A 15,574-nucleotide genomic window follows, 5' to 3' on the forward strand; every position below is an offset into this window, starting at 1 on the left:
AGCAGCCTGTGTGTTCTTTTTTTTTTTAATGTTAAATCAGTTTATGTCACTCCCGTGTTTAAAACACCATCCCATGGGGGCTTCCCTCATGGCGCAGTGCTTAAGAATCCGCCTGCCAATGCAGCGGACACAGTTTCAAGCCCTGGTCTGGGAAGATTCCACATGCCATAGAGCAACTAAGCCCTGCGCCACAACTACTGAGCCCGTGTGCCACAACTACTGAAGCCTGTGCACCTAGAGCCCGTGCTCTACAACAAGAGAAGCCACCGCAATGAGAAGCCCACGTACCGCAACCAAGAGTAGCCGCCGCTTGCCACAACTAGAGAAAGCCCGTGGGCAACAACAAAGACCCAATGCAGCCAAAAATAAATAAATAAATTTATTTATTAAAAAAAAAAAATCCCATGGCATCCTCCCTGCACTGCACAAGAATGCCAGGCTCCGTACAACAGCCGCACGCCCCAGGACCTGCCCCGCCGCTCTCCCACCTGCCCCGACCCACTCCCCTGGCTGGCAATCCCCGGAATCACTCCCTCACAATCATCCTCTCACCAGGCCCTGGCCGACCACCGATCTGGTGCTGCCCCCTCCCACACCCCCCCAGACAGATGTTCCACCTCATCTCCAGCTTTACTTCTTTCTGCTGACTCTATTTCACTGTTTTACTTGTTTATTCACTTTGTGTGTCCCCAACCGTGATGAAAGAAGCCAAGAACACTGTTTATCTCGTTCACTGCTGTGTCCCCAGGACTTAGAATGGGGCCTGGCTCACAGAATCTGCTTCATAGGTAGTGAGAGAGACAGAGACAGAGAGAGAGAAAACTGCACAATGAACTCAGGGGTCCCTCTCCCGCACCACCCTCCCCATGAGCACAAGGTAAAAAGGGAGGCCCCCCTTCTGATCACCTTGTTGATGAACTCCAACGATGAGATTGCCCACGCCTGTGCACCCCTCTGAGGCTCCCTGGGGTCCGAGAAGGAGGGCACAGCAGGTGCTAATCTGGACCATCAGGTTGGATCTCTGCCCGCCGCATGCCAGGAGCCCCCTTAACACAGGCAGGGAGGGGAAGAGGCACTCCCCCAAGCTGGGGCTCCCTGTGGACAAGGTCAGCCTCCTGGACCCTGGACCCCGGCCAGCCCGCCCCACAGCCCTGGCCCAGGCAGGCCTGAGACCCACGTACCCCAAAGGCCTCCCCAAAGTATGGTCTGGAGGAGGGGCTCCCATCCAGGTGCTCTGGGAGCACAGTAAGCAGGGCACAGGGACAGAGAGTTACTATGAGAGCTGGGGCGGGGATACAGGCTTTCCCAATGGAATAGGCCCGTTCTGCTCTCCAAGCCTTCAGGAATGGTCCCCACGCTTCCTGTAAAGACACTTATTCACGAAGTGGGCAGGGCATGAAGCCCAGAGAGATCCGCTGGCAATAAAGGCAGACGCGCATGAGGGCCCGGCAAGGACACGTGGTCGGGGCCGCTGTAAGGCACAGGTACATGCACAGTCTCATTTCAGTTGCACAGGATAAGACTGGCCCAGTGACCCTGGGACTTTGCTCTGCTCCTCAGAAAGCACCTGCCTGGGTTCTTGCATGTGTGGAGAACCCATCATGCGAAGCCCGGCTGTCCTCCTCGCCGTGGCTCTGGCCACCCTCCTGGTTCCAGCATCAGGGGCGCCCATCCAGCGGCAGGGGTCCCGGAACAAGCTACTCCTGGTGACCTTCGATGGTTTCCGCTGGAACTATGACCAGGACGTGCACACCCCCAACCTGGACGCCATGGCTCTCGATGGGGTGAAGGCTCGCTACATGACTCCGGCCTTTGTCACCATGACCAGCCCCTGCCACTTCACTTTGGTCACCGGTGAGTGTTGGCCTCAGGTGGGGCTTCGGGGTGGAGGGAGAGCTGAGAAACCAGGGAACCAACAAAGGGAACTGAGCACATGCATGGAGCCCTGACCCATGGGGCTCGTGGTGCCAGAGACCAAGGAAAGACCAAGGAGGGAACACTGTCACTGGGCAGACATGACACGGCCAACGGGGTGGTCAGCGACCCTTATTGTTGGTGGCAACGGATAGAAGGCAGATAAAAACACCTGGGTGTCTCAGTTTAAACGGTGATCACAGCCAGGGTGGCAACCTGGGAGGGCTTCTGGTGGAGGTGAGGGTGGCCAGGACTCAGAAAGGCAGGAGAAATGAGCCTGAGTCTCCTGCTTTTTCCACCACTCACCCCTCTCAGCCACCCTCGAACCCACTATTGCTCTGTTTAGGCTAAAAGCCTAAAATCCAGGTGTCACAGAGGCACACTCCCTCCGGAGGCTGTAAGGAAGGCTCCTTCCTGCCTCTCCCAGCTTCTGGTGGCCCAGGTGTTCCTCAACTTGTGGCCACAGCTCTCCAACCCCTGCCCCCTTGTCACACGGCCATCTCCCCTCTGTGTATCTCTCCTCTTCTTATAAGGACACCTGTCATTGGATTTAGGACCCACCCTGATGCAGAATGCCCTCATCTTAACAAAACCAGTTACATCTGCAAAGACCTTATTTCCAAACAAGGTCACAATTGTAGGCTCCGGGTGGACACAACTTTGGGGCACATCATCCAGTACAGACAGCTTACTCTCACACCAGCATTCCCATGACCACAGACCCTTCCACACACAAACGGAGGCACCTGGTGCTCCCTTTTGCATGTCACCTCCTTACTTAACATGTCACAATGGGGATGTGGAGAAAGGAGGCGAGCTCTTCATCACCCTGCCTTTTCCACCTTCTGAACTCACACACAGGCATTTTGCCCATGAAAACAATAAATTGTAAAACCTGCCTCCTCTTGGTTCATTTATCTGCCTGCCTGGGATTCTATTTCATGGCTGGGCCATAATTTATTTAATTAGCTCCCTCCTGATAGCCAGCCAGGTTGCTCCCAACCTTTTGTTAAAACCAACGAGGCTGCAAACAACATCTTGGCACGTGTGTATTTGCGCCTTCGTGCGCGTTTAGCTGCACGGTAAGCTGCTCAAAGTGGAAGCAGAATCTGAGTCAGAGCATGTGGCTGTGACGGCCCAGCCCGGCTCCCGTGGTGGCGTGTGCTTCCCCGCTGCCCTGGCTGTTTCCTGCCCTCCCACCACTTCCTCTACGCGCCCACCCACCCCACAGGCAAATACATCGAGAACCACGGGGTGGTTCACAACATGTTCTACAACACGAGCAGCAAGGTGAAGCTGCCCTACCACGCCACACTGGGCGTCCAGAAGTGGTGGGACAATGGCAGCCTTCCCATCTGGATCACAGCCCAAAGGCAGGTATGCTGCACCCACACCCACTCGGACAGACGGGGGAGGTGGGAGGGGGACCCAGCCAACGAGGCCATGACCACGTGACATCCATGGCAGGCCCAGTCCCCGCCCTGGGAGTCCAACACTCCCGGCACAGAGGGGTGTTGAGTGGGGTCCCACGGGAGGTGGGAGCCTGATGCCCGTGAGGACCCACCAGCAGCTACACAGCCTGCCCACTCCTCCCTGGAGCCCTGGGACCCAGAGGGGCTGTTCCATCCTCCCAACCGGAGTGAAACCTGGACTTCGGTACTGGTGGGAAGGGGGCCGCGGGGAAAATAATGTGACTCCACAAAAAGGCAGGTAACAATGAAATGGCTTCATACTGTTCCCCTGTCGCACGCCTCTCAGGGCCGGGCAGCTAATTCTAAAGAGGTGGGTCATCCTAGTGAAAAGCCCAGGACCCCAGCATCTTGCAGTGTTCTGGGCTTCCTGGCAACAAACTCAAATGATAAACTTCAGAGGTTACCCCCACCTCATAGGCAAGGCATCCATCCACTCATATCTGAGTCCCCTCACTCTGGAAGGAGCTACCAGACACCAGGCTGACTTGCAGAAAGTGTAGCCAAGAACTTGGCATCTCGAGGAAGAATGGCCAGAGGGAGTGGCCAGGCAGACGGGGCATGCACGGACAGATGGTTGTGAGGACAGATGGATCTGTAAATAAAACAGCAATCGGTTTGTGGAAAGACAGACGGATGGCCAGGTTGAAGGCTAGAAGGGCAGGTCATGGGCGGTGTGTGGAGGGGCCGATGGACACACGGCTGGACGAGAGTACAGCAAGCAGAAGCCGGGTTGCAGGACGGAAGGGGAGGGCTCTTGGGGCAGCACTGTGACCTAGGGCTACGGTGTCGATGAGGACGCACTATCTCATTGGTGCCGGGCCCACTAGGCACCTGCTCTCTCCTCTACAAAATCAGTATCAGCCCTAATAACATAAGAGCTACGAAAGACCTTTCAGAAAACACAAAGTCCCGTGCCTGCAGTTAGGAGCAGGGATGGGTGAGTGGGCAGAGCAAGGGCAGGCAGCGAGGGCAGAAGCGTCAGCAGCTCATGACAGGCAGGGGACAAGTGGCAGGAGGCCCGTGGCTCTGACACCGCCTTCCCCGGCAGGGCCTAAAGACTGGCTCCTTCTTCTACCCGGGCGGGAATGTCACCTATCAAGGCGAGGCCGTGACGCTGAGCCGGAAGGAGGGCATCCTGCACAACTACAAGGACGAGAAGGAATGGAGAGCCAACATCGACACTGTGATGAAGTGGTTCACAGACGAGGGCCTGGACCTGGTCACCCTCTACTTTGGGGAGCCAGACTCCACGGGCCACAAGTATGGCCCCGAGTCCCAGCAGAGAAAGGATATGGTAAGGCAGGTGGACAGGACCGTGGGCTACCTCCGGGACAGCATCAGGAACAGCAGCCTGGAGGGCAGCCTCAACCTGATCATCGTGTCCGACCACGGCATGAGCACCGTCAACAAGAAGGCCAGCGACCTGGTGGAGATCCACAAGATCGCCAACTTCACCTTCAAGGACATTGAGTTCGAGCTCCTAGACTACGGACCAAATGGGATGCTGCTCCCCAAGGAAGGAAAGCTGGAGAAGGTATACAAGGTCCTCAAGGACGCCCACCCCAGACTCCACGTCTACAAGAAGGAGCTCTTCCCCAAGTCCTTCCACTACGCCAGCCACCCCAGGGTCACCCCCCTGCTTATGTACAGTGACCCCGGCTATGTCATCCATGGGGTGAGTTCCTGGGGGTGCAGGTGCTTCCCTGGGCTGCTGGGTCTCTTTCCAGTTCTGTAAAAAGCACCCTCTGTTTCTAGCCAGACACTAATTTGAGGAGTGTCAGCCACCAAAGGGACACACCTGCACTGTGTAACAGGAGTCGGGGGCGGTGTACGTGCATTGCATACCTGTGTGTGCGTGTGTGCATACGTGTGCGTGCATATATGTGTTTGTGTGTGCACATGTGTATGGGGTAAAGTGCAGGAAGATTAGCTGTAAAAGTGACACGGAAGAGGTGAGAGCAAAGAGCCCAGGGAGGCTGAGTGGGAAGCAAGACGCAGAGCAGGGCAGGAAATCTGGGAGAGGAAGTACCGAGGTTTGGGGCGCCCAGCAATGGAAAGGAGCCCAGCAAGCATCCTTGGGCTGAAGCTCCACCCCACTTACTTGGCGGTCTCCATTCACATCACCGGGTCTTCGCTAAGCCTCCCTCTTTAGGCCACTGATCTTTGGGGGCTGAGAATTCAGAGAGACTGAGGCTCAGAATCCTTCCCACCCACACCCCCACTTTGAACTCCTTCCAGGGGTCCTCTGCCAATGCAGGGCCGTGCAGAGGGTGCTGGTGGAGAGGGTGGGGTGGGCTGGGAGGGCCAGCAAGAGCTCACTCGGGGTCCTCCCTTCCCGCAGAGAGTGAACGTGCAGTTCAACAAAGGGGAGCACGGCTTCGACAACAACGTCATGGACATGAAGACCATCTTCCGGGCCGTGGGCCCCAGCTTCAAGAGGGGCCTGGAGGTGGAGCCCTTTGAGAGCATCCATGTGTACGAGCTCATGTGCAGACTGCTGGGCATCGTGCCCGAGGCCAATGACGGGCTCCTCGGCACCCTGCTGCCCACGCTCCAGGAGGCCGGCGACGGGGTCCTCGGCACCCGGCTGCCCACGACCCCCTCAGGTGCACCCCTGCCCTCCACCAGCACCCATTGCACCTCCAGGCAGTTGCAGGTGATCTGTGCGTGCACAGCTCTGACCAGCGTGCCCAGCCTGCCACTAGGTGTCGTCTTCTCTTCCCCTGCCCCTGGCTCCTGGGAACACCTCGAGTCCCTGACATTCCCACGGGCCCTGTGCACTTTGTGCATCTTGGCGGCGCAGGCAGGAGAGCAGATGGATGTAAGCAGCCTTGTTTAAGGCGGGGAGGCTGAGGGCCAGAGGAGCCGGCAGTTTGCCCACAAGACAGGCCTTCCAGGTGAAGTCCACCTCCAGGTTCCATGGCCACATGAGGGCTCCTTTCTTCCTAAAGTCTTCCTCTGCCAGCCTCTCACACACATACCCTCACCGCAACCCTGACCCATCTCAGGGGCAAAGGTCACCTGGGAGCTGGCAAGGTGGCAGCCCCCGTGGGTGCCTGGCTGGAGGTGGGCAGGCCCCGCCGGGCAGGGGCTGTGAGGGGTCACATTGAAATGAGCCAGGAAGCCAGTGCAGCTGGGGCAGGAGAACAAGGCCGGGGGGCGGGTGGGGCCGGTGATGAAACCAGGGCACTTGTGGGGGCAGCCTGGTGGCACCTCGCCCGCCATTAAGCAGTCGGGGTGAGGGACATGCTCCCATTTCCCTCATTCACTGGCTCCTCCGACTTTCCTTAGGGTCTGCCCTCCTGCCAAGAAGCTGGCCCCCCTTGGTGACAGGACTGCTGGTGGCTGCAGTTCTCCTGGTCAAGGTCGCGTAATACCCACTGCTCAAGGTCAGAGGCCCAGGAGGTAGAGGGGAGGGTGGGACCATGCTCCCTGCAACTTCAGCTGACACCCCCGCCCTGTCAGTCCTCGGGCGCCCAGGCAGCCCCTGCCAGCCTCCCTGCTCTAGACTCGGAGCAGTTCTTTCTAAAGCAGACAGCCCAGACAGAACTTCCCCGGCCCCTTCCCTCCTGCCTGCAATGTCTCTGTTCTCCCTGGGAACAAGGGAAGCCACGGTGGGTCAGGTTTGGGAGGAGAACTGCAGGGCAGTGTTCCTGGAATGTGTGGGAAGCAAGCTCGGAGGACTCAGCTAGCTGCTGGGTGACAGCCCCTGGCCAAAGCAGAAGCAGGTCACTCGTTCTTTCTAAAACTACGCAGCGGGAGCCCGCTTGGTGTTAGGCTCTGGCCTGGGCTCTGGGGACACACAGTGAACCCTGGAGTTTGTAATTTAGGGGCCAGGGAGGGCAGATAATATGAAGAGAACAAATACATACCCAATAATGGCAGAGAGCAGGCCATAGAGAGGGTGGGGGAGAGGGGACTGCTGTTTAGGTCACCTGACCTCGCCTGGAAGAGCCTCTGCGGGGTGGGGGAGATGTGGGATGAGGCCTGAATGATGAGGACCAAATGGCCGCACCAAGCCCCAGGGGACGAGATTCCAGGCAGGGGAGAGCAAGAGAGAGGCCCTGAGGTGGGACTGGCTCCTGTGCTTCTGGGAAAGAAAGGAAGCCAGTGTGCTCAGAGGCTGGTATACAAGCATGGGTACGCGACGGGCTTCCATGGGAAGGCCCTGGGGGAGCCCCCAGCTGAGGTCACGCAGGGACGTGCCGTGGTCGGACACGAATGATCAGATGGCACACTAACTGCTGGGCAGGAGCACAGACACAAGAGCAGGTGCGGCCAGTGAGGGGGCCACTCAGGGGTCCAAGCAGGACATCTCAGTGGCAGGGTGGAGATGGGGCAAAACGGACAGATTCAAGATACCTTTAAGGGTATACCTGACCTCCAAGGTTTATGGATAGATGGTGGGAGATGGAGGGTGAAGAAAATGGAGAGGTGAAGGATGAGTCTGAGGATCGGGGCCTGAGCTGCCCAATGAAGGACGGAGCCACTTACGGAGAAGTGAGCAGGCTAGAGTCATTCTGCACCCGCATGCCCCACCTTCACCCACCCTGTGCCCGCCCAGGTCCAGCTGAGGGTCAGGAATTCCCACAGGGGCCCTCCTCAGACTCCGCCCACCATGGGTGCCTCTGTGCTCCACCCTGGCCAGCGAATTCCCTCTATCCCTCCCTCCGGGCACGTCTGCTTCATCTCCTCCACCAGACCCGCCTTTCCCCTGCCACATCCCTTCTTCCCAACCCAACACACACCTGTTCTTCCAGGCCCACCTCCTCCAGCAAGCCTGCAGAAGCTACTGGACACGGATGCGCCTGTCTCCTCAGTAGACCTGGGGCCATGCCTCCCTGTCCCAACAGCCCCAGCCCATGCTTGGCCATGATGGTGCCGGCACTACGACCTGCCCAGGTTAGACCTCCGGAGGCACAGGTCCACTCACCGGTCCATGGCTCCCAGACTCGCAGGACGCCCCCACTCCTTCCCTCCCCCTCCCTCTCCTTCTCACCCCCCTCTTCTGCCTCCCCACTTCCTCTCACCGCAGAACTGTCCCATGGAGGTGCCACCATCTGTGGCCACGGGGGCGGGGGGGGTGTCGGGAGCCTGCTCGGGAAGGCTCCGCAGGCCTGATGGTGGTCGAGCTATAGGACCTCAACCTCCACCTCCGATGGGCGGCGAAGAGGCTCTGCCTGGAGTTCCCTGTCCCAAGTCCGCATGCCTCCAGCCTGGGGCCATCTCCATCTGGGCTGACCAGGTCCTGCACCCAGGCCACCGGGAGGGTACCGCCAGGCAGAAAGCATGGATGGAAATAAAGGACCAGGCTGGTCGTTACTAAAATGCAGTGACCAGTGTGGGTGTGACCTTTTATTCTAAAGCCTGCTGGGTTCTTACAGCCTCCCCACTTGGATCCAGTGTATAATAAACTCCTAATTCCTTAGGAGGCTGACAAACACAGAGGAACCCACTCATTCTTGTTGGGGATGGGCCCTAGAGGTACAGCCAGCAAGAGGTGGTAAAGGGTGGGATCCCCGTTAAAAAGGAAAGTGGGGGGGGGGCTTCCCTGGTGGCGCAGTGGTTGAGAGTCCGCCTGCCGATGCAGGGGACACGGGTTCGTGCCCCGGTCCGGGAAGATCCCACATGCCGCGGAGTGGCTAGGAGCGTGAGCCATGGCCGCTGAGCCTGCGCATCCGGAGCCTGTGCTCCGCAACGGGAGAGGCCACAATAGTGAGAGGCCCGCGTACCGCAAAAAAAAAGAAAGGGGGGATGAGAACTGACAGGGAACCAGAATCTCTATGCCACACTGTTCAGCAAAAAAGAAAACATAGCAATTGGTAGAATGCCATTGGGGCGGGGAGAAAGGGGGGATAAGTCTAGACATAAGACATGTCCCTGGAGAAGTTTCAAGAGAGGGTGAGCACTGACTGGCTCCAGAGAGGGGACCTGGGTGGCCAGGCCAGGAACAGGGAAGACACTGTCCACCACCTAGTGCCTTGGACACTGTCAGTACTGAGCCACTTCAAGGACTGTGCGTTCACAACTACTTTCAAGAGCGTAGACTTTGGAGTCAGACCAACTCCTGCTCCAGTCTGTCCCCACCCACAGGCTGTGGCCTTAGGGGGGTCTTTTACCTCCTCCAACCTCAGTTTCCTCATCTGAAAAGAATGGGATGATAAGGAGGTGCCTGCCTCCCTGAGATTACCCCAGGATGAAGCACCGGGGCAGATGCTTCATAGTTGGTAGCCATGGGAATGATTAAATCCCTACTGTGGGAGGTACTGAACTTGTCAAATTCAGCTCTTTTTCTTTTTCTTTTTAATAAATTTATTTATTTATTTTTGGCTGCGTTAGGTCTTCGTTGCTGCTTGCGGGCTTTCTCTAGTTGTGGCGAACGGGGGCTACTCTTTGTTGCGGTGCACAGGCTTCTTATTGAGGTGGCTTCTCTTGCTGTGGAGCACGGGCTGTAGGTGTGCGGGCTCAGTAGTTGTGGCACGCGGGCTCAGTAGTCGTGGCTCGCGGACTCCAGAGCGCAGGCTCAGTAGTTGTGGCGCATGGGCTTAGTTGCTCCGCGGCGTGTGGGATGTTCCCGGACCAGCTTTTGAACCCATGTCCTGTGCATTGGCAGGCAGATTCTTAACCGCTGCGCCACCAGGGAAGTCCCAAATTCAGCTCCTAAACAAATAAATCCAGCTGTACCGATGGGAGACGCATTGTTTGAAGGACAGCTTTGTCAGGATCTGCCTATTCCTCACCTATGGATCCCCCCTCTCCCTTCCCCGGGCCTCTCGCTTCTACCTGCAGCTTGAGCTTCACCTCCATCTGCACGATCCATCCATCCCAACCTGCCCTCCATAGCTGCCTAACCACCAGCCTAGAGCTGGAGTCCTGCCTGACCAGAAAGGCCTTGCGGCTCCCTGGCCCTGCATCCCATAGTTGTCCTGGAAGGACTACCCCGCCCCCACTGCCTGCACACATACCAGGATACCCAGACCCTCCTGCCTGCCCGTACCACCTTCTGACTCTGGACAGGCCCAAATCAGGCTGGAGGAGACCGGGGGGTTATCCCTATACATCCACGTCCACGGAGCAGTGAGAGTTCACAGGTGCCGGCATAACAACCACGACCCCCAGGTTTCCAAGAGACACCCAACCTTTAACTGAGAGCCCACGATTATCATGGTCAGCCTACCCTACTTTCCAGGGACGGGCCAACAGATACTCTGAGAATTACTCTTGATTGGCTCTTTCAAACAGAAAAGAGAAAGAGAGAGAGAAAAGAGAGAAAAATAATCTGGTCTGTCCCACATTAAGTATCCTGCTAGTACAGATGTCTGGCGTCACCAGAGCACCCAAAAAAAAATTCCAGGCAGTTGACTGACTTACTGAATAAGCTTCCTTTATCGGGAACACAGGAGCTAAGGCGGGCAGTGAGCTGTGGGCTGTTTCCCATCTGTGCAGCTGGGGGTGGACCAGGGGTGGGGGCACTGCCCTGAGTAGCATGGCGGGTTCAAACCAGCTCCTGAACTCCACCACTCACTAACTCACCACTCTGCAGCCCTGGGCAAGTTCTCACACCTGGGCCTCAGTTTCCTCACCTGTAAAATCAGGACCAATAGCAGCAGCTGTCTCATGGGGTGGGCCTGATGACTGAGTTAATATCTGCAAACCGGGCTTCCCTGGTGGCGCAGTGGTTAAGAATCTGCCTGCCAATGCAGGGGACACGGGTTCGAGCCCTGGTCCGGGAAGATCCCACATGCCACGGAACAACTAAGCCCGTGCGTCTCAACTGCTGAGCCTGCGCTCTAGAGCCCACGAGCCACAACTACTGAGGCCCACGTGCCACAACTACTGAAGCCCGCGTGCCTAGAGTCCATGCTCCGCAACAAGAGAAGCCACCGCAATGAGAAGCCTGCGCACTGCAATGAAGAGTAGCCCCCGCTCGCCACAACTAGAGAAAGCCTGCGCGCAGCAACGAAGACCCAACACAGCCAAAAATAAATAAATACATTTATTTAAAAATATATATATATTTACAAGCTGCTTAGAACGGGGCCTGGCCCACGGAAGGCCTACGTGTTTTAGGAGTTATGAAGAGACAGGGTATCACGTAGTGAGAAAGTAACAACGGCTCCCTTTTCATCTCCAAGCCTTCTTGTTTCTCTAGCAGACAGCTTCTGGTTGGTGATACTAAATCTTAAAACACCTCCTTCTGTAGCATAGAGAGAGGACCCAGGCTCAGAGCTCTGGCGGGCAACTGTATAAGGGTGGAATGTTACAACCCTGTTTTATTTGCATTATATTTGTTTTTATGATCACCTTCAGCCTGGATGAGTGCTACTGATTTTCCATTTGAGTCTGTTATTTTAAATTTTTTCCTTTTAAAAGTAACAAGTAAAAAAGAATGAGTTGATTTAAAGAAAAATGTTGACTGGTGGACATAACAAAACGTATAAATAATAAAGGAGGTTATCCGGAAGCAGACCTGCTGGAGGTTGTCCACTATCCTCCTGCCTCCCCTCCCCCCCCACAGTGTGGCCAGCCCAGGACACTTCTGGAGGGCAGCACTCGGCCTCTCTATGGCCAGTGTCCAAAGGTTCCCCCTCCCAGCCCCTCCACAGAAATACACTATATTTCAAACATGCCCCGCACCCTTCCCGGCTACCTATCAGAGGAGTTCAGGACACCACGGAAAACTAACGTTGCAGTTTGCTGCACAAAGTTTATTTTACTATCAGTCCAACTAAAAGAGTCTGGAGAAAACCCCAGCTGAAACGAAGCCATGCACTGCATTCCGGAGCCACGTGGAGATGACTGGGCACTCACACATCATCCACACACAACTGCCTGTCAGCTCAGAGCCTTTGTTGAATTTGGCCAGTCCCGCGGCTGGCAGTAATGGATGAAACATCTGAGTAAAGACTGGGTAGTTCATGCCTGGCTGATTGCATGATTGGAACACTGAAAGCCCCCTTTGTCAAGAAGCTCTATTCTTTAGAGCCAGCTCTGCACGCTGTCACCAGGAGGCAGCACTCTTGGGCTCGTCAACACCCCTTGAAGCCTTTCTCAAGCAGCTTCTGAAGTAGAGAGGAATTCAGAACCTCCTGTTCCTCCAGCTTCTCCTTCTCCTCTGAAATAGCTGCACTCCTCCTCAGACCAGCCTTGGGGAAGTGGTCAAGCAGTATTTATGTTTCCTCTAGCTTTAGATGGAGCCCCAAGCAAAATACCGGACGTTCAGAGAAAACTATAACTGTCTACACTAAATTTGTTTTAGGATCCCATGAGGGAAGGGATCATGTAGCCCCACGCTTAGCACAAGGGCCACCCTGGATCAGTGGTTCTCAGATTGGTAGGTCTGGAAGTGGGCCTGAGAATTTACATTTCTCACTAGTTCCCAGGTGATTCTGATGCTGCTGCCCCTGGCACCACATTTGAGAATCTTTGCACTGGATAAAGGTTATGAATGAAAGAAAAGAAAAGAAAGACGGAGGGAGGGAGGGAGGGAGAAAGGAAGAAAAAGAAGGAAAGAAAGAAAGGAAGGGAGGGAGGGAGAGAGAGAAAGAGAAAGGAGGGAAGGAAGGAAGGAAGGAAAGAAGGGAAGGAGGGAGGGAGGGAGGAAGAAAAATGGCCTAGACCAACCTCCTCGTGTTAAACAGGATAAGAAGGTGGCGTCACCCACCAGTTTGCTCTGGACAAAGGTGGGAGGGGAACACAGGTATACCCAAGTTCAATCCTGGTAGGCTTGGCCAGCCTCTTCCCGAGAAGGCTCTACTTGCTGGCAAAGTCTGTGCTTTCCGGAACCCAGCGAGCTGCTCCCCTCTCCACTGAAGAGAAGCCTCCCTTCAGCCCTTCCCAGTCTTTTCATTTGTCCTGGGACTCAACAGGAGCACCTGCGAGTCTTAAAACCCGACAACTGCTTGCGACGCGTTCCGGCGACCTTTACAACGCGCGGGTTCATCTCCCCCGAGCTGGAACCGAAGCGCCGAAGCCTTGCTGCGCCTTCACACCTCACAGCAGCAAGCGCTTTGCGCACCGGAGTCGCTGGGAGGCGAGACGGCAAGAATCCTTCGGCCCCCGCCCCAGGCCTGCAGAGCTCCCGACTCAGGTCGCCGGGTCCCCCAGGCAAGCAGGGTCACCAAGGAGGGCAGCGCGTCCAGACCCCAGCGTGGGCGCCTCATCCGACGCCTCCCCACCCCCCACCCCCGCCACGGGACCATCTGTTGCCATGGTTACCCGCCGCACTCCCAGCAGCCCGAGCCGGAGGTTCATCTCGGCAGGCAGAGGACCGCTGAGCCCGCTTGAGCTGGGGACTCAAGCAGGACGGGACGCGAACCTCACGCGCCGCATACGTACGCTGTACACTTTCACACGCGAACCGCACACGCCGCGCACTCATCTCACCCGCACTCGGCACGTACCACATCCCACCCCACACACACCACATACACACAAAACACACGCCACATGCACGCACACTCCACACGTGTTGCGCACACTGCATGCACCCCACGCTCTACACCACCTCGCTCCACACACAGCATAAATACACGTACAACACATACAGACACACACCCCTACTCGGGACCTGGACGCCGGAGGATACCAGCCCTAAACAGGCGCCCCCCGCTGGCCCTGCGCCGACTTCTACCTCCGAAGGCACAGCCCGCAGCCGGGTAGAACCCTTGCCCGCGCACGCGCAGCAAACTGGTGCGCCCGTTCCTTTTGTGATCGGCGGGCAGCGGATTCCCTGGCCCTCTCTGCAGCTCGACCTTGAAGGTCATTTAAGGGACGGGGCAGCACCGAGGGGCGCGCACCCCCAGGCTGCACGGTCAGCGCGGTGGCCCCGGACCCCCCACTCCTCATCCCGCCCGGAAGCGCCCTGACCCCGCGTCTCCTAGCGGCCAAAGCCCAGCGGGCCAGCCCGAGGGTGCCCCGGTCGGACCGTCCGGGGGCGCGCTTCCAGGGAGAGCTTGCCAGGGCCTGAGCCTGGGGGACCCCACCACCACCATCGCAGGGATGCCGCCTCCTAACCCCATCGCACCTCCGGAGGTTGCCCCTCCATCCCACAAGGCAGAAGGAGGCTGAAGGTGGTGAATCTCCCAGGAGGAGAGACCTAGGCCACTCACATAACCCCAGTGCCAAGAAGGCAAGTCGCTAAGACCCGGAATCTTTTCCATCTGGATGAGAATTTACTCTGGTCAATTTTTTGTTTTCCTTTTGGTGATAAATCACTGAAACTTTCAGCTTAAATCTCCAAAGAATTTCAAAAAGTGGAGCGACATAGCTGTAACAAAACTATCCCATTACCATGAATAAATTTTATATGAGCAAGTTTTCTCATCGTCTACACCAATAAAAATGAAAAACAGGGTTGGAATTGATTCTGAACCACATCTCAGATAATAAGTGATATTCATCCAATGACACATGAGCCATTTGAAAACGTACAGCCCCAACTACCTCGTTAAGAGATGCAGTCCAACAAAAATTTAACTTTTATATGTATATCATAAACATATCCCACAATTTTAATACATTTTTGTTGGTTTGAGGAGTTGATTAGCTGTATAAATCACTCAACCCAGAGAAACTTTTTTTAATAGAGTCTTAGAGTCACAGGAAATAAAATATTTAAAATTTACATTACATACATGTTTTTGTTGCAGAGACCTATGCTTGAGTGGTTAGTGAATTACTTTCAAACGTAAAAATGCTTTTATCAAAATAAAATTCAGTGGAAGAAGTGAAAGGTGGAGGAGAAAAGAACCAAGAAGAATCTGCCCATGTCTTCGGTATCAGGAGGCCACATTGCTGACTAAATTACGTTTCGTTTGATATATTTAAAAGAATTGTCCAAGGAAAACTGGAGGCAGATGCATTTAGAAAAAAAAAGTCTTCCTGCAAAGAGTGCAGAAGAGGCAGACTTTAGAAGGACTGGCTCACCAAATGCAAAAAGCCATCAAGTAGTTAAAGGGGAAAAAAAAATCATGAGAGAACTAAGGTCACCAAATTTACATTCATCTGTCCTGGGTGGGTCAGCAGCCACTTTCTCCTGCGATAATGCTAACCCTACAGGTCAGGACACGTGACAGGAAGAGCAAAGGTCGGGGCTAACATTCTTGTTGTTATCGAATAGAGTCGACGTTCATAGGAAATAGGCAGGGTTGGATCATTTAGAGACTGTGATTTATGTTTATCTCAAG

The 15,574-nt window shown here is 55.7% G+C and overlaps 1 protein-coding gene across 1 annotated transcript; it reads left to right on the forward strand.

Moving 5' to 3' along the window:
• Positions 1 to 1,601: 1,601 nt before the first annotated feature.
• On the forward strand, positions 1,602 to 14,355 carry ENPP7 (ectonucleotide pyrophosphatase/phosphodiesterase 7). Its single transcript, XM_024760625.1, has 7 exons — positions 1,602 to 1,854; positions 3,146 to 3,291; positions 4,435 to 5,061; positions 5,728 to 6,207; positions 8,422 to 8,656; positions 13,256 to 13,720; positions 14,192 to 14,355. The coding sequence occupies exons 1-7, from the start codon at positions 1,602 to 1,604 to the stop codon at positions 14,353 to 14,355; spliced, it is 2,370 nt and encodes a 789-aa protein (XP_024616393.1).
• The last annotated feature ends 1,219 nt before the right edge of the window (positions 14,356 to 15,574 follow it).

This window comes from Neophocaena asiaeorientalis, unplaced genomic scaffold (genome assembly GCF_003031525.2).
Source record: "Neophocaena asiaeorientalis asiaeorientalis breed wild unplaced genomic scaffold, Neophocaena_asiaeorientalis_V1.1 scaffold30, whole genome shotgun sequence".
NCBI lineage: Eukaryota > Metazoa > Chordata > Mammalia > Artiodactyla > Phocoenidae > Neophocaena > Neophocaena asiaeorientalis.